The sequence below is a fragment of the Argopecten irradians genome, chromosome 5 (assembly GCF_041381155.1).
Source record: "Argopecten irradians isolate NY chromosome 5, Ai_NY, whole genome shotgun sequence".
NCBI classification, from domain to species: domain Eukaryota; kingdom Metazoa; phylum Mollusca; class Bivalvia; order Pectinida; family Pectinidae; genus Argopecten; species Argopecten irradians.
In genome coordinates, this window is record NC_091138.1 from 6,400,145 (window position 1) to 6,423,986 (window position 23,842).

Here is a 23,842-nt window from a genome sequence, read left to right on the forward strand (position 1 = left end):
GTTAAATATGTGTCCAAAGACAAACATAAAAGATGTCTGTTAAATATGTGTCCAAAGACAAACATAAAAGATGTCTGTTAAATATGTGTCCAAAGACAAACATAAAAGATGTCTGTTAAATATGTGTCCAAAGACAAACATAAAAGATGTCTGTTAAATATGTGTCCAAAGACAAACATAAAAGATGTCTGTTAAATATGTGTCCAAAGACAAACATAAAAGATGTCTGTTAAATATGTGTCCAAAGACAAACATAAAAGATGTCTGTTAAATATGTGTCCAAAGACAAACATAAAAGATGTCTGTTAAATATGTGTCCAAAGACAAACATAAAAGATGTCTGTTAAATGTGTCCAAACATAAAGGATTTGGCCTAATAAAAAAACTAGTTACAGGAAAGAAAAGGACCTGCACTTCTATTCTATAGAAAAGGACCTGCACTTCTATTCTATAGAAAAGGACCTGCACTTCTATTCTATAGAAAAGGACCTGCACTTCTATTCTATAGAAAAGGACCTGCACTTCTATTCTATATTGAATACTTTCCTGTAGGATGTTGTTCGTCTGTTATTTTTGCCTACCTGTCTCTCCATGTAAATCTATATATTTCAGCCTGGGAGTGATCTACGCTGTGTTCGCTGCTGCTAACTGGATAGCGCCTCCCATTGTCAGCGCTGTAGGACCAAAGTATACAATGTTTATCGGTGCCATTCTATATTTGTAAGTAACATTTATACAATACCATGCACTATGCCCAGCTGTCCAATTCATCAGTATTACTTTATTACTTATATCAAACCAGTAAGGTAAGGAGATCTAGAACTTGAAGAAAACTTGCATGTGAAGCTATATTTATATAAATTAGCTAACTAGTATATATACAATTGAAACTCGCTATCTCGTCATTCGAAATTCAACGGACCAACAAAAATAATTCGACTCATCCAGAATTCGACTTGAACATATTGACATTAGGTTTGATCAGAACATGGTTTTTAACAGTCCTTATCTTGTGACTAATACAGCCAGGTACATGCCTATTACCGTGATCAGCATATTATCGTTATTTTCCAACTTATAACGTTTGTATTACCAGGTAGATCATTTTGGTTATAGGATTTCTTATGTTTTTGGATTTTTTTAAATGCATAAAAAAACTTGAATTACAATTATATGATCATTACAATAATAGGCATGCACCCTGATTTCCTGTAGGTGTTATACTTACTTCAGATCTGTGTTTATTTTGTGACAGTCTGTTAATCCTGATTTACGATCTGTGTTTATTTTGTGACAGCCTGTTAATCCTGATTTACGATCTATGTTTATTTTGTGACAGTCTGTTAATCCTGATTTACAATCTGTATTTATTTTGTAACACAATCAGTTAATCCTGATTTACGATCTATGTTTATTTTGTGACAGTCTGTTAATCCTGATTTACGATCTATGTTTATTTTGTGACAGTCTGTTAATCCTGATTTACGATCTATGTTTATTTTGTGACAGTCTGTTAATCCTGATTTACGATCTATGTTTATTTTGTGACAGTCTGTTAATCCTGATTTACGATCTGTATTTATTTTGTGACAGTCTGTTAATCCTGATTTACGATCTGTGTTTATTTTGTGACAGTCTGTTAATCCTGATTTACGATCTGTGTTTATTTTGTGACAGTCTGTTAATCCTGATTTACGATCTATGTTTATTTTGTGACAGTCTGTTAATCCTGATTTACGATCTGTGTTTATTTTGTGACAGTCTGTTAATCCTGATTTACGATCTATGTTTATTTTGTGACAGTCTGTTAATCCTGATTTACGATCTGTATTTATTTTGTAACAGTCTGTTAATCCTGATTTACGATCTGTGTTTATTTTGTGACAGTCTGTTAATCCTGATTTACGATCTGTGTTTATTTTGTGACAGTCTGTTAATCCTGATTTACGATCTGTGTTTATTTTGTGACAGTCTGTTAATCCTGATTTACGATCTGTATTTATTTTGTGACAGTCTGTTAATCCTGATTTACGATCTATGTTTATTTTGTGACACAATCTGTTAATCCTGATTTACGATCTATGTTTATTTTGTGACACAATCTGTTAATCCTGATTTACGATCTATGTTTATTTTGTAACAGTCTGTTAATCCTGATTTACGATCTGTATTTATTTTGTGACAGTCTGTTAATCCTGATTTACGATCTGTGTATATTTTGTGACAGCCTGTTAATCCTGATTTAGGATCTGTGTTTATTTTGTGACAGCCTGTTAATCCTGATTTACGATCTGTGTATATTTTGTGACACAATTTGTTAATACTGATTTAAGTTTTCTGACACAGTCTGTTTATCCTGATTTACGATTTGTGTTTTTTTTGTGACAGTCTGTTAATCCTGATTTACGATCTGTATTTATTTTGAACAGTCTGTTAATCCTGATTTACGATCTGTGTATATTTTGTGACACAATTTGTTAATACTGATTTTTATGATCTCTGTTTATTTTGTGACTCAGCCTGTTAATCCTGATTTACGATCTGTGTTTATTTTGTGACAGCCTGTTAATCCTGATTTACGATCTGTGTATATTTTGTGACACAATTTGTTAATCCTGATTTACGACCTTTGTTTATTTTGTGACTCAGCCTGTTAATCCTGATTTACGATCTGTATTTATTTTGTAACAGTCTGTTAATCCTGATTTACGATCTGTGTATATTTTGTGACAGCCTGTTAATCCTGATTTACGATCTGTGTTTATTTTGTGACAGCCTGTTAATCCTGATTTACGATCTGTGTATATTTTGTGACACAATTTGTTAATCCTGATTTACGACCTGTGTTTATTTTGTGACTCGGCCTGTTAATCCTGATTTACGATCTGTATTTATTTTACGATACAGTCTGTTTATCCTGTCCTTCCTGAAGCCGATGACCTGGGCCTTGTATTTAGGATCAGTGTTGGTAGGAATCGGAGCAGCAAGTAAGTATTCCAGGAGACCTAGTACAACAAACATTTACACTTCATTTTGTACTGAAAAAATTAAAGGTCCCTTCCCTGAGAAAAATTTGGTCATATTCTCCCAAATTCATGCTAATTCCCAAAATAAGAAAAAAAGACTTTTAGATATACAGAAAATAATGTACATATGTAAATAGCAATAGGAAAAAAATAATCAATTTCGAAAGGGACACGCCACTGGAATTATCCAGTGTGAAATGAAAACCACTGAACACGACAATACTATGTTGATTACATGACATCATGCCAATAGCATTCCAATGCATTACATCAAAGTTGTTGTTTACCAACATAGATACATCAGAAGGTGAACAAATCATTTACCACATTAAGAGTGAGACAAACTGAATCTTTGCAAGTCTTATGTTTGACAACTTTATTTAAATCTTAGCCCTTGAGTTGAGATTTCCTTGTTGCAACCTAGAGGGGTTAAACTATTGTGTTATTCTACTGTTTCTCTTTACCCATTGAGTTGAAATTTTCTTGTCACACCCTGGAGGGGGTAAACTATTCAATTATTTTATTGTTTCTCTTTACCCATTGAGTTGAAATTTCCTTGTCAAACCCTGGAGGGGGTAAACTATTCTATTATTCTACTGTTTCTCTTATTTCAGTTTTATGGACAGCCCAGGGAAATTTTCTTACAATTAATTCTGATTCAAACACAGTTTCCAGAAATAGTGGAATTTTTTGGGCACTTCTTCAATGCAGGTAAGTTACAAAATGCTGTTGTTAACATTCATCTCTGTTAGCCAAAGGTTATGATATGCCTACTGTTCTTCAGAAGAGTAGTAAGCAGATTGTTATCTTTGCAAGTAAAGATTGTTAACACCATGCTATACTGATACTGCATGTACATCTTTCCATAATTCATTGGAAATTAAAAAGATGATCAGCCATTTTTGACCTAAGTGAACCTGTTTTTCTTCCTCTTGAGTATACTCAGCATTGCCAAGTTCCTTTGTTTTGGTGTACAGAGCTTTGGTAGCTATATATATTGCCATGGTTACATTATCACCACATATATTGGTAAATGTCAAGGCTCTAAGATACTCTATTTTTACCATTTGTATACATTTCCTCTACTTGATTTCCTTATATAGACATACAAATTATTTGCTGTTTGCTTCAATTGACAAGAATAACGTGTGATTTCTTTTTCTTTTACAGCTTGCTGATAGGAAATATTTACAGTTATTTTGTTTTGAAAGGAAGAGAAAATATTGATGACGATGAGAGATTTAAACTATTTGCTGGTCTTAGTGGGGCCGCTTTAGTTGGTGTTTTACTGTTTCTTACTTTAAGAAGCAGACGTAACACGGACTCAGAAAACCTTATTAATCTAAACTCAAGGTTTGTATTAAACATAGTGTAATTATTTATAAATAAGATTCAAACTGTGGTTCTAAAAGATGTCTGAACTAGTGTTTCCAACTTTTCTGTTCCTCTCTGTAGCCTGCAGTTACTTTGCCACATACATTAGGAAATCCTTTTGATTTTATTTTACAATATGACAAGATAAAAATAAGATTGGTTAACATCCTTTTAACAGCCAGGGTCATCATGTAGGGACATAAGTCAAGGGATTGGAGAGTACATGATAAGTCAAGGGATTGGAGAGTACATGATAAGTCAAGGGATTGGAGAGTACATGATAAGTCAAGGGATTGGAGAGAGTACATGATAAGTCAAGGGATTGGAGAGTACATGATAAGTCAAGGGATTGGAGAGTACATGATAAGTCAAGGGATTGGAGAGTACATGATAAGTCAAGGGATTGGAGAGAGTACATGATAAGTCAAGGGATTGGAGAGTACATGATAAGTCAAGGGATTGGAGAGTACATGATAAGTCAAGGGATTGGAGAGAGTACATGATAAGTCAAGGGATTGGAGAGTACATGATAAGTCAAGGGATTGGAGAGAGTACATGATAAGTCAAGGGATTGGAGAGAGTACATGATAAGTCAAGGGATTGGAGAGAGTACATGATAAGTCAAGGGATTGGAGAGAGTACATGATAAGTCAAGGGATTGAGAGAGTACATGATCAGGATTGAGAGAGTACATGATAAGTCAAGGGATTGAGAGAGTACATGATAAGTCAAGGGATTGGAGAGAGTACATGATAAGTCAAGGGATTGGAGAGAGTACATGATAAGTCAAGGGATTGGAGAGAGTACATGATAAGTCAAGGGATTGGAGAGACATGATAGTCAGAGGTACATGTAAGTCAAGGGATTGGAGAGTACATGATAAGTCAAGGGATTGGAGAGAGTACATGATAAGTCAAGGGATTGGAGAGAGTACATGATAAGTCAAGGGATTGGAGAGAGTACATGATAAGTCAAGGGATTGGAGAGAGTACATGATAAGTCAAGGGATTGGAGAGAGTACATGATAAGTCAAGGGATTGGAGAGAGTACATGATAAGTCAAGGGATTGGAGAGAGTACATGATAAGTCAAGGGATTGAGAGAGTACATGATAAGTCAAGGGATTGGAGAGAGTACATGATAAGTCAAGGGATTGGAGAGAGTACATGATAAGTCAAGGGATTGGAGAGAGTACATGATAAGTCAAGGGATTGGAGAGAGTACATGATAAGTCAAGGGATTGGAGAGAGTACATGATAAGTCAAGGGATTGGAGAGAGTACATGATAAGTCAAGGGATTGGAGAGAGTACATGATAAGTCAAGGGATTGGAGAGAGTACATGATAAGTCAAGGGATTGGAGAGAGTACATGATAAGTCAAGGGATTGGAGAGAGTACATGATAAGTCAAGGGATTGGAGAGAGTACATGATAAGTCAAGGGATTGGAGAGAGTACATGATAAGTCAAGGGATTGGAGAGAGTACATGATAAGTCAAGGGATTGGAGAGTACATGATAAGTCAAGGGATTGGAGAGTACATGATAAGTCAAGGGATTGGAGAGTACATGATAAGTCAAGGGATTGGAGAGAGTACATGATAAGTCAAGGGATTGGAGAGTACATGATAAGTCAAGGGATTGAGAGAGTACATGATAAGTCAAGGGATGGAGAGAGTACATGATAAGTCAAGGGATGGAGAGAGTACATGATAAGTCAAGGGATTGGAGAGAGTACATGATAAGTCAAGGGATTGAGAGGAGTACATGATAAGTCAAGGGATTGGAGAGTACATGATAAGTCAAGGGATTGGAGAGAGTACATGATAAGTCAAGGGATTGGAGAGAGTACATGATAAGTCAAGGGATTGGAGAGAGTACATGATAAGTCAAGGGATTGGAGAGTACATGATAAGTCAAGGGATTGGAGAGAGTACATGATAAGTCAAGGGATTGGAGAGTACATGATAAGTCAAGGGATTGGAGAGAGTACATGATAAGTCAAGGGATTGGAGAGTACATGATAAGTCAAGGGATTGGAGAGAGTACATGATAAGTCAAGGGATTGGAAGTCAAGGGATTGGAGAGTACATGATAAGTCAAGGGATTGGAGAGAGTACATGATAAGTCAAGGGATTGGAGAGAGTACATGATAAGTCAAGGGATTGGAGAGAGTACATGATAAGTCAAGGGATTGGAGAGAGTACATGATAAGTCAAGGGATTGGAGAGTACATGATAAGTCAAGGGATTGGAGAGTACATGATAAGTCAAGGGATTGGAGAGAGTACATGATAAGTCAAGGGATTGGAGAGTACATGATAAGTCAAGGGATTGGAGAGAGTACATGATAAGTCAAGGGATTGGAGAGAGTACATGATAAGTCAAGGGATTGGAGAGAGTACATGATAAGTCAAGGGATTGGAGAGTACATGATAAGTCAAGGGATTGGAGAGTACATGATAAGTCAAGGGATTGGAGAGAGTACATGATAAGTCAAGGGATTGGAGAGAGTACATGATAAGTCAAGGGATTGGAGAGAGTACATGATAAGTCAAGGGATTGGAGAGTACATGATAAGTCAAGGGATTGGAGAGAGTACATGATAAGTCAAGGGATTGGAGAGTACATGATAAGTCAAGGGATTGGAGAGTACATGATAAGTCAAGGGATTGGAGAGAGTACATATAAGCATGGGAGAGTACATGATAAGTCAAGGGATTGGAGAGAGTACATGATAAGTCAAGGGATTGGAGAGTACATATAAGTCAAGGGATTGGAGAGAGTACATGATAAGTCAAGGGATTGGAGAGTACATGATAAGTCAAGGGATTGGAGAGAGTACATGATAAGTCAAGGGATTGGAGAGAGTACATGATAAGTCAAGGGATTGGAGAGAGTACATGATAAGTCATGGGATTGGAGAGAGTACATGATAAGTCAAGGGATTGGAGAGTACATGATAAGTCAAGGGATTGGAGAGAGTACATGATAAGTCAAGGGATTGGAGAGTACATGATAAGTCAAGGGATTGGAGAGTACATGATAAGTCAAGGGATTGGAGAGTACATGATAAGTCAAGGGATTGGAGAGTACATGATAAGTCAAGGGATTGGAGAGAGTACATGATAAGTCAAGGGATTGAGAGAGTAATGATAAGTCAAGGGATTGGAGAGACATGATAGTCAAGGGATTGGAGAGAGTACATGATAAGTCAAGGGATTGGAGAGAGTACATGATAAGATAAGTCAAGGGATTGGAGAGAGTACATGATAAGTCAAGGGATTGGAGAGAGTACATGATAAGTCAAGGGATTGGAGAGAGTACATGATAAGTCAAGGGATTGGAGAGAGTACATGATAAGTCAAGGGATTGGAGAGAGTACATGATAAGTCAAGGGATTGGAGAGAGTACATGATAAGTCAAGGGATTGGAGAGAGTACATGATAAGTCAAGGGATTGGAGAGTACATGATAAGTCAAGGGATTGGAGAGAGTACATGATAAGTCAAGGGATTGGAGAGAGTACATGATAAGTCAAGGGATTGGAGAGAGTACATGATAAGTCAAGGGATTGGAGAGAGTACATGATAAGTCAAGGGATTGGAGAGTACATGATAAGTCAAGGGATTGGAGAGAGTACATGATAAGTCAAGGGATTGGAGAGAGTACATGATAAGTCAAGGGATTGGAGAGAGTACATGATAAGTCAAGGGATTGGAGAGTACATGATAAGTCAAGGGATTGGAGAGAGTACATGATAAGTCAAGGGATTGGAGAGAGTACATGATAAGTCAAGGGATTGGAGAGAGTACATGATAAGTCAAGGGATTGGAGAGAGTACATGATAAGTCAAGGGATTGGAGAGAGTACATGATAAGTCAAGGGATTGGAGAGAGTACATGATAAGTCAAGGGATTGGAGAGAGTACATGATAAGTCAAGGGATTGGAGAGAGTACATGATAAGTCAAGGGATTTGGAGAGAGTACACATGATAAGTCAAGGGATTGGAGAGAGTACATGATAAGTCAAGGGATTGGAGAGAGTACATGATAAGTCAAGGGATTGGAGAGTACATGATAAGTCAAGGGATTGGAGAGTACATGATAAGTCAAGGGATTGGAGAGAGTACATGATAAGTCAAGGGATTGGAGAGAGTACATGATAAGTCAAGGGATTGGAGAGAGTACATGATAAGTCAAGGGATTGGAGAGTACATGATAAGTCAAGGGATTGGAGAGAGTACATGATAAGTCAAGGGATTGGAGAGAGTACATGATAAGTCAAGGGATTGGAGAGAGTACATGATAAGTCAAGGGATTGGAGAGAGTACATGATAAGTCAAGGGATTGGAGAGAGTACATGATAAGTCAAGGGATTGGAGAGAGTACATGATAAGTCAAGGGATTGGAGAGTACATGATAAGTCAAGGGATTGGAGAGTACATGATAAGTCAAGGGATTGGAGAGTACATGATAAGTCAAGGGATTGGAGAGAGTACATGATAAGTCAAGGGATTGGAGAGAGTACATGATAAGTCAAGGGATTGGAGAGAGTACATGATAAGTCAAGGGATTGGAGAGAGTACATGATAAGTCAAGGGATTGGAGAGAGTACATGATAAGTCAAGGGATTGGAGAGAGTACATGATAAGTCAAGGGATTGGAGAGTACATGATAAGTCAGGGAGAGTACATGATAAGTCAAGGGATTGGGAGAGTACATGATAAGTCAAGGGATTGGGAGAGTACATGATAAGTCAAGGGATTGGAGAGAGTACATGATAAGTCAAGGGATAAGTATGATAAGTCAAGGGATTGAGAGAGTACATGATAAGTCAAGGGATTGGAGAGAGTACATGATAAGTCAAGGGATTGGAGAGAGTACATGATAAGTCAAGGGATTGGAGAGAGTACATGATAAGTCAAGGGATTGGAGAGAGTACATGATAAGTCAAGGGATTGGAGAGTACATGATAAGTCAAGGGATTGGAGAGAGTACATGATAAGTCAAGGGATTGGAGAGATAAGTACATGATAAGTCAAGGGATTGGAGAGAGTACATGATAAGTCAAGGGATTGGAGAGAGTACATGATAAGTCAAGGGATTGGAGAGTACATGATAAGTCAAGGGATTGGAGAGAGTACATGATAAGTCAAGGGATTGGAGAGAGTACATGATAAGTCAGGGATTGGAGACATGATAAGTCAAGGGATTGGAGAGAGTACATGATAAGTCAAGGGATTGGAGAGAGTACATGATAAGTCAAGGGATTGAGAGAGTACATGATAAGTCAAGGGATTGGAGAGAGTACATGATAAGTCAAGGGATTGGAGAGAGTACATGATAAGTCAAGGGATTGGAGAGAGTACATGATAAGTCAAGGGATTGGAGAGAGTACATGATAAGTCAAGGGATTGGAGAGTACATGATAAGTCAAGGGATTGGAGAGTACATGATAAGTCAAGGGATTGGAGAGAGTACATGATAAGTCAAGGGATTGGAGAGAGTACATGATAAGTCAAGGGATTGGGAGAGTACATGATAAGTCAAGGATTGGAGAGTACATGATAAGTCAAGGGATTGGAGAGAGTACATGATAAGTCAAGGGATTGGAGAGAGTACATGATAAGTCAAGGGATTGGAGAGAGTACATGATAAGTCAAGGGATTGGAGAGAGTACATGATAAGTCAAGGGATTGGAGAGAGTACATGATAAGTCAAGGGATTGGAGAGTACATGATAAGTCAAGGGATTGGAGAGTACATGATAAGTCAAGGGATTGGGAGAGTACATGATAAGTCAAGGGATTGGAGAGAGTACATGATAAGTCAAGGGATTGGAGAGTACATGATAAGTCAAGGGATTGGAGAGAGTACATGATAAGTCAAGGGATTGGAGAGAGTACATGATAAGTCAAGGGATTGGAGAGAGTACATGATAAGTCAAGGGATTGGAGAGAGTACATGATAAGTCAAGGGATTGGAGAGAGTACATGATAAGTCAAGGGATTGGAGAGTACATGATAAGTCAAGGGATTGGAGAGAGTACATGATAAGTCAAGGGATTGGAGAGTACATGATAAGTCAAGGGATTGGAGAGTACATGATAAGTCAAGGGATTGGAGAGAGTACATGATAAGTCAAGGGATTGGAGAGTACATGATAAGTCAAGGGATTGGAGAGTACATGATAAGTCAAGGGATTGAGAGAGTACATGATAAGTCAAGGGATTGGAGAGAGTACATGATAAGTCAAGGGATTGGAGAGAGTACATGATAAGTCAAGGGATTGGAGAGAGTACATGATAAGTCAAGGGATTGAGAGAGTACATGATAAGTCAAGGGATTGGAGAGTACATGATAAGTCAAGGGATTGGAGAGTACATGATAAGTCAAGGGATTGGAGAGTACATGATAAGTCAAGGGATTGGGAGAGTACATGATAAGTCAAGGGATTGGAGAGTACATGATAAGTCAAGGATTGTACATGATAAGTCAAGGGATTGGAGAGAGTACATGATAAGTCAAGGGATTGGAGAGAGTACATGATAAGTCAAGGGATTGAGAGAGTACATGATAAGTCAAGGGATTGGAGAGAGTACATGATAAGTCAAGGGATTGGAGAGAGTACATGATAAGTCAAGGGATTGGAGAGAGTACATGATAAGTCAAGGGATTGGAGAGTACATGATAAGTCAAGGGATTGGAGAGAGTACATGATAAGTCAAGGGATTGGAGAGAGTACATGATAAGTCAAGGGATTGGAGAGTACATGATAAGTCAAGGGATTGGAGAGAGTACATGATAAGTCAAGGGATTGGAGAGAGTACATGATAAGTCAAGGGATTGGAGAGAGTACATGATAAGTCAAGGGATTGGAGAGAGTACATGATAAGTCAAGGGATTGGAGAGTACATGATAAGTCAAGGGATTGAGAGAGTACATGATAAGTCAAGGGATTGGAGAGAGTACATGATAAGTCAAGGGATTGGAGAGAGTACATGATAAGTCAAGGGATTGGAGAGAGTACATGATAAGTCAAGGGATTGGAGAGTACATGATAAGTCAAGGGATTGGAGAGAGTACATGATAAGTCAAGGGATTGGAGAGAGTACATGATAAGTCAAGGGATTGGAGAGTACATGATAAGTCAAGGGATTGGAGAGTACATGATAAGTCAAGGGATTGGAGAGAGTACATGATAAGTCAAGGGATTGGAGAGAGTACATGATAAGTCAAGGGATTGGAGAGTACATGATAAGTCAAGGGATTGGAGAGAGTACATGATAAGTCAGGGATTGGAGAGAGTACATGATAAGTCAAGGGATTGGAGAGAGTACATGATAAGTCAAGGGATTGGAGAGTACATGATAAGTCAAGGGATTGGAGAGAGTACATGATAAGTCAAGGGATTGGAGAGTACATGATAAGTCAAGGGATTGGAGAGAGTACATGATAAGTCAAGGGATTGGAGAGAGTACATGATAAGTCAAGGGATTGGAGAGTACAAGAGAGTACATGATAAGTCAAGGGATTGGAGAGAGTACATGATAAGTCAAGGGATTTGGAGAGTACATGATAAGTCAAGGGATTGGAGAGTACATGATAAGTCAAGGGATTGGAGAGAGTACATGATAAGTCAAGGGATTGGAGAGTACATGATAAGTCAAGGGATTGGAGAGAGTACATGATAAGTCAAGGGATTGGAGAGAGTACATGATAAGTCAAGGGATTGGAGAGAGTACATGATAAGTCAAGGGATTGGAGAGTACATGATAAGTCAAGGGATTGGAGAGAGAGTACATGATAAGTCAAGGGATTGGAGAGAGTACATGATAAGTCAAGGGATTGGAGAGAGTACATGATAAGTCAAGGGATTGGAGAGAGTACATGATAAGTCAAGGGATTGGAGAGAGTACATGATAAGTCAAGGGATTGGAGAGAGTACATGATAAGTCAAGGGATTGGAGAGAGTACATGATAAGTCAAGGGATTGGAGAGTACATGATAAGTCAAGGGATTGGAGAGAGAACATGATAAGTCAAGGGATTGGAAGAGAGTACATGATAAGTCAAGGGATTGGAGAGAGTACATGATAAGTCAAGGGATTGGAGAGAGTACATGATAAGTCAAGGGATTGGAGAGTACATGATAAGTCAAGGGATTGGAGAGAGTACATGATAAGTCAAGGGATTGGAGAGAGTACATGATAAGTCAAGGGATTGGAGAGTACATGATAAGTCAAGGGATTGGAGAGTACATGATAAGTCAAGGGATTGGAGAGAGTACATGATAAGTCAAGGGATTGGAGAGTACATGATAAGTCAAGGGATTGGAGAGTACATGATAAGTCAAGGGATTGGAGAGTACATGATAAGTCAAGGGATTGGAGAGAGTACATGATAAGTCAAGGGATTGGAGAGTACATGATAAGTCAAGGGATTGGAGAGTACATGATAAGTCAAGGGATTGGAGAGAGAGTACATGATAAGTCAAGGGATTGGAGAGTACATGATAAGTCAAGGGATTGGAGAGAGTACATGATAAGTCAAGGGATTGAGAGAGTACATGATAAGTCAAGGGATTGGAGAGTAGATATGATAAGTCAGGGAGGGTACATATAAGTCAAGGGATTGGAGAGAGTACATGATAAGTCAAGGGATTGGAGAGAGTACATGATAAGTCAAGGGATTGGAGAGAGTACATGATAAGTCAAGGGATTGGAGAGAGTACATGATAAGTCAAGGGATTGGAGAGAGTACATGATAAGTCAAGGGATTGGAGAGTACATGATAAGTCAAGGGATTGGAGAGAGTACATGATAAGTCAAGGGATTTGAGAGAGTACATGATAAGTCAAGGCATTGGAGAGAGTACATGATAAGTCAAGGGATTGGAGAGAGTACATGATAAGTCAAGGGATTGGAGAGAGTACATGATAAGTCAAGGGATTGGAGAGAGTACATGATAAGTCAAGGGATTGGAGAGAGTACATGATAAGTCAAGGGATTGGAGAGAGTACATGATAAGTCAAGGGATTGGAGAGTACATGATAAGTCAAGGGATTGGAGAGAGTACATGATAAGTCAAGGGATTGGAGAGAGTACATGATAAGTCAAGGGATTCAAGGGATTGGAGAGTACATGATAAGTCAAGGGATTGGAGAGTACATGATAAGTCAAGGGATTGGAGAGAGTACATGATAAGTCAAGGGATTGGAGAGTACATGATAAGTCAAGGGATTGGAGAGAGTACATGATAAGTCAAGGGATTGGAGAGTACATGATAAGTCAAGGGATTGGAGAGAGTACATGATAAGTCAAGGGATTGGAGAGTACATGATAAGTCAAGGGATTGGAGAGTACATGATAAGTCAAGGGATTGGAGAGTACATGATAAGTCAAGGGATTGGAGAGAGTACATGATAAGTCAAGGGATTGGAGAGTACATGATAAGTCAAGGGATTGGAGAGTACATGATAAGTCAAGGATAAGTAAGTCAAGGGATTGGGAGAGTACATGATAAGTCAAGGGATTGAGAGAGAGTACATGATAAGTCAAGGGATTGGAGAGAGTACATGATAAGTCAAGGGATTGGAGAGTACATGATAAGTCAAGGGATTGGAGAGAGTACATGATAAGTCAAGGGATTGGAGAGTACATGATAAGTCAAGGGATTGGAGAGAGTACATGATAAGTCAAGGGATTGGAGAGTACATGATAAGTCAAGGGATTGGAGAGTACATGATAAGTCAAGGGATTGGAGAGAGTACATGATAAGTCAAGGGATTGGAGAGTACATGATAAGTCAAGGGATTGGAGAGAGTACATGATAAGTCAAGGGATTGGAGAGTACATGATAAGTCAAGGGATTGGAGAGTACATGATAAGTCAAGGGATTGGAGAGAGTACATGATAAGTCAAGGGATTGGAGAGTACATGATAAGTCAAGGGATTGGAGAGAGTACATGATAAGTCAAGGGATTGGAGAGTACATGATAAGTCAAAGGGATTGGAGAGAGTACATGATAAGTCAAGGGATTGGAGAGAGTACATGATAAGTCAAGGGATTGGAGAGAGTACATGATAAGTCAAGGGATTGGAGAGTACATGATAAGTCAAGGGATTGAGAGAGTACATGATAAGTCAAGGGATTGGAGAGAGTACATGATAAGTCAAGGGATTGGAGAGAGTACATGATAAGTCAAGGGATTGGAGAGTACATGATAAGTCAAGGGATTGGAGAGAGTACATGATAAGTCAAGGGATTGGAGAGAGTACATGATAAGTCAAGGGATTGGAGAGAGTACATGATAAGTCAAGGGATTGGAGAGTACATGATAAGTCAAGGGATTGGAGAGAGTACATGATAAGTCAAGGGATTGGAGAGAGTACATGATAAGTCAAGGGATTGGAGAGAGTACATGATAAGTCAAGGGATTGGAGAGAGAAGTCAAGGGATTGGAGAGTACATGATAAGTCAAGGGATTGGAGAGTACATGATAAGTCAAGGGATTGGAGAGAGTACATGATAAGTCAAGGGATTGGAGAGAGTACATGATAAGTCAAGGGATTGGAGAGAGTACATGATAAGTCAAGGGATTGGAGAGAGTACATGATAAGTCAAGGGATTGGAGAGAGTACATGATAAGTCAAGGGATTGGAGAGTACATGATAAGTCAAGGGATTGGAGAGAGTACATGATAAGTCAAGGGATTGGAGAGAGTACATGATAAGTCAAGGGATTGGAGAGTACATGATAAGTCAAGGGATTGGAGAGTACATGATAAGTCATTGATTGGAGAGTACATGATAAGTCAAGGGATTGGAGAGAGTACATGATAAGTCAAGGGATTGGAGAGAGTACATGATAAGTCAAGGGATTGAGAGAGTACATGATAAGTCAAGGGATTGGGAGAGTACATGATAAGTCAAGGGATTGGAGAGAGAGTACATGATAAGTCAAGGGATTGGAGAGAGTACATGATAAGTCAAGGGATTGGAGAGAGTACATGATAAGTCAAGGGATTGGAGAGAGTACATGATAAGTCAAGGGATTGGAGAGAGTACATGATAATGATAAGTCAAGGGATTGGAGAGAGTACATGATAAGTCAAGGGATTGGAGAGTACATGATAAGTCAAGGGATTGGAGAGTACATGATAAGTCAAGGGATGAGAGTACATGTAAGTCAAGGGATTGGAGAGTACATGATAAGTCAAGGGATTGGAGAGAGTACATGATAAGTCAAGGATTGGAAGACATGATATCAAGGGATTGAGAGAGTACATGATAAGTCAAGGATTGGAAGAGTACATGATAAGTCAAGGATTGGAGAGTACATGATAAGTCAAGGGATTGGAGAGTACATGATAAGTCAAGGGATTGGAGAGAGTACATGATAAGTCAAGGGATTGGAGAGTACATGATAAGTCAAGGGATTGGAGAGAGTACATGATAAGTCAAGGGATTGGAGAGTACATGATAAGTCAAGGGATTGGAGAGAGTACATGATAAGTCAAGGGATTGGAGAGAGTACATGATAAGTCAAGGGATTGGGAGATAAGTCAGGAGAGAGTACATGATAAGTCAAGGGATTGAGAGAGTACATGATAAGTCAAGGGATTGGAGAGTACATGATAAGTCAAGGGATTGGGAGAGTACATGATAAGTCAAGGGATTGGAGAGAGTACATGATAAGTCAAGGGATTGGAGAGTACATGATAAGTCAAGGGATTGGAGAGAGTACATGATAAGTCAAGGGATTGGAGAGAGTACATGATAAGTCAAGGGATTGGAGAGAGTACATGATAAGTCAAGGGATTGGAGAGTACATGATAAGTCAAGGGATTGGAGAGAGTACATGATAAGTCAAGGGATTGAGAGAGTACATGATAAGTCAAGGGATTGGAGAGAGAGTACATGAGAGTACATATAAGTCAAGGGATTGGAGAGAGTACATGATAAGTCAAGGGATTGGAGAGTACATGATAAGTCAAGGGATTGGAGAGAGTACATGATAAGTCAAGGGATTGGAGAGTACATGATAAGTCAAGGGATTGGAGAGAGTACATGATAAGTCAAGGGATTGGAGAGTACATGATAAGTCAAGGGATTGGAGAGAGTACATGATAAGTCAAGGGATTGGAGAGTACATGATAAGTCAAGGGATTGGAGAGAGTACATGATAAGTCAAGGGATTGAGAGTACAGTAAGTCATTGGAGATAAGTCAAGGGATTGGAGAGAGTACATGATAAGTCAAGGGATTGGAGAGTACATGATAAGTCAAGGGATTGGAGAGTACATGATAAGTCAAGGGATTGGAGAGTACATGATAAGTCAAGGGATTGGAGAGAGTACATGATAAGTCAAGGGATTGGAGAGAGTACATGATAAGTCAAGGGATTGGAGAGTACATGATAAGTCAAGGGATTGAGAGAGTACATGATAAGTCAAGGGATTGAGAGAGTACATGATAAGTCAAGGGATTGGAGAGTACATGATAAGTCAAGGGATTGAGAGAGTACATGATAAGTCAAGGGATTGGAGAGTACATGATAAGTCAAGGGATTGGAGAGAGTACATGATAAGTCAAGGGATTGGAGAGTACATGATAAGTCAAGGGATTGGAGAGAGTACATGATAAGTCAAGGGATTGGAGAGTACATGATAAGTCAAGGGATTGGAGAGAGTACATGATAAGTCAAGGGATTGGAGAGTACATGATAAGTCAAGGGATTGGAGAGTACATGATAAGTCAAGGGATGGGATACATGAGAGTACATGATAAGTCAAGGGATTGAGAGAGTACATGATAAGTCAAGGGATTGGAGAGAGTACATGATAAGTCAAGGGATTGGAGAGAGTACATGATAAGTCAAGGGATTGGAGAGTACATGATAAGTCAAGGATTGCGAGAGAGTACATGATAAGTCAAGGGATTGGAGAGTACATGATAAGTCAAGGGATTGGAGAGAGTACATGATAAGTCAAGGGATTGGAGAGAGTACATGATAAGTCAAGGGATTGGAGAGAGAGTACATGATAAGTCAAGGGATTGGAGAGAGTACATGATAAGTCAAGGGATTGGAGAGAGTACATGATAAGTCAAGGGATTGGAGAGAGTACATGATAAGTCAAGGGATTGGAGAGAGTACATCATTGATAAGTCAAGGGATTGGAGAGAGTACATGATAAGTCAAGGATTGGATCCTATGTTAGAGTACAAGTGATAAGTCAATGTCAGGCGACCTATCTCAATCCCATCTATGTAAGTTTTATTTGTACAATAAGTTTTTATGTGTCGTTATATTCATGCCTAAAATAGCCAAATATCTCCGAAAAATCAAGACACCTTGGGTCATATATAAAGGAAATCAATAGTTTCACCAATTTAAAAAACCACACATTTTGATTGGGTCTCATAACCACCACATCTATTCATAAGTTGATAAGTACACTCCACTATAATAGAAATCTGTCTTCTCCAAATTTTCTGCTACATATGCCGTTGTCAAGGAAACACTTTGCAGCTTATTATACTTGTTTTAGGTGACTTGTTGATGTAATTACTGGTAAGCTGTAGGTTGTTTCCAAAGTCTGAAAAGGCTATGTAGCTGAAAAATTAGATAGAGTCGTTTTATTATTAAACCCATCGTCATAATTATGTTTCTCTTTGGACAATTTATGCCAGGTTTATACATATATACGGGTATTATAGGAAGAAAATGGACCAACATTTGTACCATAGAAAAATTACATCCAGCAAAGAGGCTCCACCAGAGTGTATTTATGTAGCCATTGTATACTGGAGTTATATAATTACTGCCCTTTATAAGTTTCTGTACCTGGTATTTCATTTACTACTTCAGATTGTAGCCATTGTATACCGGAGTTACTATGTCTAGACATAGTTCTGTACCTGGAAATTCATTTACAACTTAAGATTGTTGATAATTTGAGAAATATGCATGGTACTTACATTTTTAGGTCATCGGCGTCCGACGTGCCCCGTATGTAAACTTTTCATTTAAACGACTTCTTCTCAATAACCATAAGGTCCAGAGTACTCATATTTGGCCTGTAGTATGCTGGGATGAAGGGCTACCAAAGTTGTGTGAAAATTAATGACCTTGACCTACTTTCAAGGTCACAGGGGTCAAATAGGCTGAAATCTTTCAACGACTTCTTCTCAATAACCATAAAGCCCAGAGTACTCATATTTGGCCTGTAGCATGCTGGGATAAAGAGCTACCAAAGTCGTGAAAATAAATGACCTTGACTTACTTTCAAGGTCACAGGGGTCAAATAGGCTAAAATCTTTGAATGACTTCTTCTCAATAACAATAAGGCCCAGATTACTCATATTTGGCCTGTAGTATGCTGGGATGAAGGGCTACCAAAGTTGTGAAAATTAATGACCTTGACCTACTTTCAAGGTCACAGGGGTCAAATAGGCTGAAATCTTTCAACGACTTCTTCTCAATAACCATAAAGCCCAGAGTACTCATATTTGGCCTGTAGCATGCTGGGATAAAGAGCTACCAAAGTCGTGAAAATAAATGACCTTGACTTATTTTCAAGGTCACAGGGGTCAAATAGGCTAAAATCTTTGAATGACTTCTTCTTATTAACCATAAGGCCTAGAGTACTCATATTGGGCCTGTTGCATGTGGGGATAAAGGGCTATCAAAGTTGTGAAAATAAATGACCTTGACCTACTTTCAAGGTCACAGGGGACAAATAGGCTAAAGTCTTTCAACGAATTCTTCTCAATAACCATAAGGCCCAGAGTACTCATATTTGGCCTGTAGCATGCTGGGATGAAGGGCTACCAAAGTTGTGAAAATAAATGACATTGACCTACTTTCAAGGTCACAGGGGTCAAATAGGCTAAAATCTTTGAACAACTTCTTCTCAATAACCATAAGGCCCAGAGTACTCATATTGAAGCTGTAGTATGCGGGGATGAAGGGCTACCCAAATTGTGAAAATAAATGACCTTGACAACTTTCAAGGTCACAGTGGACAAATGGGCTAAAATCTTTCAACGACTTCTTCTCAATAACCATAAGGCCTAGAGTACTCATATTTGGCCTGTAGCATGCGATGATGAAGGGCTACCAAAGTTGTGTGAAAATAAATGACCTTGACTTACTTTCAAGGTCACAGGGGTCAAATAGGCTAAAATCTTTCAACGACTTCTTCTCAATAACCATAAGGCCCAGAGTACTCATATTTGGCCTGTAGCATGCTGGGATAAAGAGCTACCAAAGTCGTGAAAATAAATGACCTTGACTTACTTTCAAGGTCACAGGGGTCAAATAGGCTAAAATCTTTGAATGACTTCTTCTCAATAACAATAAGGCCCAGAGTACTCATATTTGGCCTGTAGTATGCTGGGATGAAGGGCTACCAAAGTTGTGAAAATTAATGACCTTGACCTACTTTCAAGGTCACAGGGGTCAAATAGGCTGAAATCTTTCAACGACTTCTTCTCAATAACCATAAAGCCCAGAGTACTCATATTTGGCCTGTAGCATGCTGGGATAAAGAGCTACCAAAGTCGTGAAAATAAATGACCTTGACTTACTTTCAAGGTCACAGGGGTCAAATAGGCTAAAATCTTTGAATGACTTCTTCTTAATAACCATAAGGCCCAGAGTACTCATATTGGGCCTGTTGCATGTGGGGATAAAGGGCTATCAAAGTTGTGAAAATAAATGACCTTGACCTACTTTCAAGGTCACAGGGGACAAATAGGCTAAAGTCTTTCAACGAATTCTTCTCAATAACCATAAGGCCCAGAGTACTCATATTTGGCCTGTAGCATGCTGGGATGAAGGGCTACCAAAGTTGTGAAAATAAATGACATTGACCTACTTTCAAGGTCACAGGGGTCAAATAGGCTAAAATCTTTGAACAACTTCTTCTCAATAACCATAAGGCCCAGAGTACTCATATTGAAGCTGTAGTATGCGGGGATGAAGGGCTACCAAATTGTGAAAATAAATGACCTTGACCAACTTTCACGGTCACAGTGGACAAATAGGCTAAAATCTTTCAACGACTTCTTCTCAATAACCATAAAGCCCAGAGTACTCATACTGGGCCTGTAGTATGCGATGATGAAGGGCTACCAAAGTTGTGAAAATAAATGACCTTGACCAACTTTCAAGGTCACAGGGGACAAATAGGCTAAAATCTTTGAATGACTTCTTCTCAATAACCATAAGGCCCAGAGTACTCACATTTGGCCTGTAGCATGCGGGGATGAAGGGCTACCAAAGTTGTGAAAATAAATGACCTTGACCTACTTTCAAGGTCACAGGGGTCAAATAGGCTAAAATCTTTGAATGACTTCTTCTTAATAACCATAAGGCCTAGAGTACTCATATTGGGCCTGTTGCATGTGGGGATAAAGGGCTATCAAAGTTGTGAAAATAAATGACCTTGACCTACTTTCAAGGTCACAGGGGACAAATAGGCTAAAATCTTTGAACGACTTCTTCTCAATAACCATAAGGCCCAGAGTACTCATATTTGGCCTGTAGCATGCTGGGATAAAGGGCTACCAAAGTTGTGAAAATAAATGACCTTGACCTACTTTCAAGGTCACAGGGGTCAAATAGGCTAAAATCCTTGATCGACTTCTTCTCAATAACCATAAGGCCCAGAGTACTCATATTGGGCCTGTAGTATGCGGGGATGAAGGGCTACCAAAGTTGTGAAAATAAATGACCTTGACCTACTTTCAAGGTCACAGGGGTCAAATAGGCTAAAATCTTTGAACGACTTCTTCTCAATAACCATAAGGCCCAGAGTACTCATATTTGGCCTGTAGCATGCGGGGATGAAGGGCTACCAAAGTTGTGAAAATAAATGACCTTGACCTACTCTCAAGGTCACAGGGGTCAAATAGGCTAAAATCTTTGAACGACTTCTTCTCAATAACCATAAGGCCCAGAGTACTCATATTGGGCCTGTAGTATGCGGGGATGAAGGGCTACCAAAGTTGTGAAAATAAATGACCTTGACCTACTTTCAAGGTCACAGGGGTCAAATAGGCTAAAATCTTTGAACGACTTCTTCTCAATAACCATAAGGCCCAGAGTAGTCACATTTGGCCTGTGGCATGAGGGGATGAAGGGCTATCAAAGTTTTGAAAATAAATGACCTTGACCTACTCTCAAGGTCACAGGGGTCAAATAGGCTAAAATCCTTGAACGACTTCTTCTCAATAACCATAAGGCCCAGAGTACTCATATTGGGCCTGTAGTATGCGGGGATGAAGGGCTACCAAAGTTGTGAAAATAAATGACCTTGACCTACTTTCAAGGTCACAGGGGTCAAATAGGCTAAAATCTTTTGAACGACTTCTTCTCAATAACCATAAGGCCCAGAGTACTCATATTGGGCCTGTTGCATGTGGGGATAAAGGGCTATCAAAGTTGTGAAAATAAATGACCTTGACCTACTTTCAAGGTCACAGGGGACAAATAGGCTAAAATATTTGAACGACTTCTTCTCAATAACCATAAGGCCCAGAGTACTCATATTGGGCCTGTAGTATGCGGGGATAAAGGGCTACCAAAGTTGTGAAAAAAAATGACCTTGACCTACTTTCAAGGTTACAGGGGTCAAATAGGCTAAAATCTTTGAAAGACTTCTTCTAACTAACCAAAAGGTCCAGGGTACTCATATTTGGCCTGTGCCATGCTGGGATGAAGGGCTAACAAAATTATTGAAATGAATGACCTTGACCAACTATCAAGGTAAGGGGGTAAAATATTCTAAAATCTTGAATTTTGAACTTCTTCTCAAATTCTGCCAGTGTGATTTAGATGATACTTGCATGAAATGATCCTTGTCATGGTCGTGACCAACTGTTTTTATATCTTATGTTGATCTGAAATCCAAGATGAATACCACTCCCGCCATCTTGAAAAAATAGTTTGAACTTATTCTCAAGTTCTATCAGTGGGATTTTGCTGGAACTTGTCTGAATAATTTTAAGGATACTGACATTGTCCCAACAAAGTGTTGTTATTTGTCAGGTTGGCCTGAAAACCAAGATGACCACCAAAGCCGCCATATTGAAAACACATTTTGAACTTCTTGAAGTTCTACCCATGCAGTTTGACTGAAACTTGCATTAAATGATCCTTACATGGTCATGACCAAGTGTTTTAATTTTTTAACCATGACACCATATCTAATTAATTTCCTATACAGCTATTGCCAAGGTAGTCAGATGACCGTGAAGGCCCTTGGGCCTCTTGTATATGATAGAGTTATGGCCTTTGGTTTGAAAGTTCTAGCTACTTGCTGTTTAATACATGCAAAATTTCAAGTAAAAAGATTTTATAAACTGGTATTTTAACAAATGATGATTGTGTGGTCTTATATTTATTTTCAGCAAATACATTGCTATTCTGTGTTCATTTTTACTGGGATTTGGAGACAGCAGTTTTAACACACAGGTAAAAAGCAATGTTATGATTTAATATCTTTTTCAAATATTCCTACTTTTACATTTTAATCTTGTTATTATCTAAAACCTGTTGTTTTACCCATTTCTCTGTATTTCTGTTTTCTCTTTGCTATATAACCTTACCAACTGCAAAATCGTTGACACTCACTTAACGCAGTAGTTTCCGCGCAAGAATACACACACTGGAACACTGAATTCTGCAAGTAGTGTGAATGCGCATCCAATTAGGCCTATTGTATCTGTATGACAAATCTTCAATTTACTGCATGTATGAATGTAATGTAAATCTTTAATTATATATCACCAAATAAATGGGATGAAAAAAAATAAAGTTAATGTGGAACTATATTATGTGTACTCGCTTAATTTGACAACATTTCCAGCCAAATTGAAGCCAGTTGTTCCGGGATTCCATCAGTGGACTGGCTGTTCCAACAATTGTATAACTTTGAAAAACAGATTTTTATTTTATTTGAACACTTAATTTTTAATGAAATGGTCGGTCGAAATGTTAATATAAGGAATGGTTGTTATTGTCTACTAGTGTGTAAACTGCATTTTTTTGTACAGATTTTCAACATGACACGCTTACGCGCTATCTGTACAGAAAATGCAGTTTACACACACGTAAACAACAAACATTAAAAATCATTCCTTAAATAAATCTCATTTGTTTGACCATACATTTGTTTGGTGATTTCAGATCTGTATTATTGACAGTTGTACACATATAAAGTCCTGTTTGTTTGACCACACATTTGTTTGGTGATTTCCATTTGTTTACCACACATTTGTTTGGTGATTTCCATTTGTTTACCACACATTTGTTTGGTGATTTCCATTTGTTTACCACACATTTGTTTGGTGATTTCCATTTGTTTACAACATATTTGTTTGATGATTTCAGATCTTGTTTGTTTGACCACACATTTGTTTGGTGATTTCCATTTGTTTA

General features: G+C 38.7%; 2 protein-coding genes across 2 annotated transcripts in view; both read left to right on the forward strand.

The window, feature by feature from the left end:
- Nucleotides 1-23,842, forward strand: part of LOC138322733 (carbohydrate sulfotransferase 11-like) — a 263,446-nt gene that overhangs the window by 127,666 nt on the left and 111,938 nt on the right. The gene's annotated exons all lie outside the window — the stretch shown is intronic.
- The window catches only part of LOC138324234 (UNC93-like protein MFSD11), a 32,150-nt gene that overhangs the window by 2,971 nt on the left and 5,337 nt on the right, over nucleotides 1-23,842 (forward strand). The window contains exons 3-7 of the mRNA XM_069269311.1: nucleotides 613-720; nucleotides 2,908-2,987; nucleotides 3,641-3,737; nucleotides 4,197-4,397; nucleotides 22,813-22,876. Of these exons, the coding sequence (XP_069125412.1) occupies nucleotides 613-720; nucleotides 2,908-2,987; nucleotides 3,641-3,737; nucleotides 4,197-4,397; nucleotides 22,813-22,876 (550 nt within the window). The remainder of the gene's footprint in view (nucleotides 1-612; nucleotides 721-2,907; nucleotides 2,988-3,640; nucleotides 3,738-4,196; nucleotides 4,398-22,812; nucleotides 22,877-23,842) is intronic.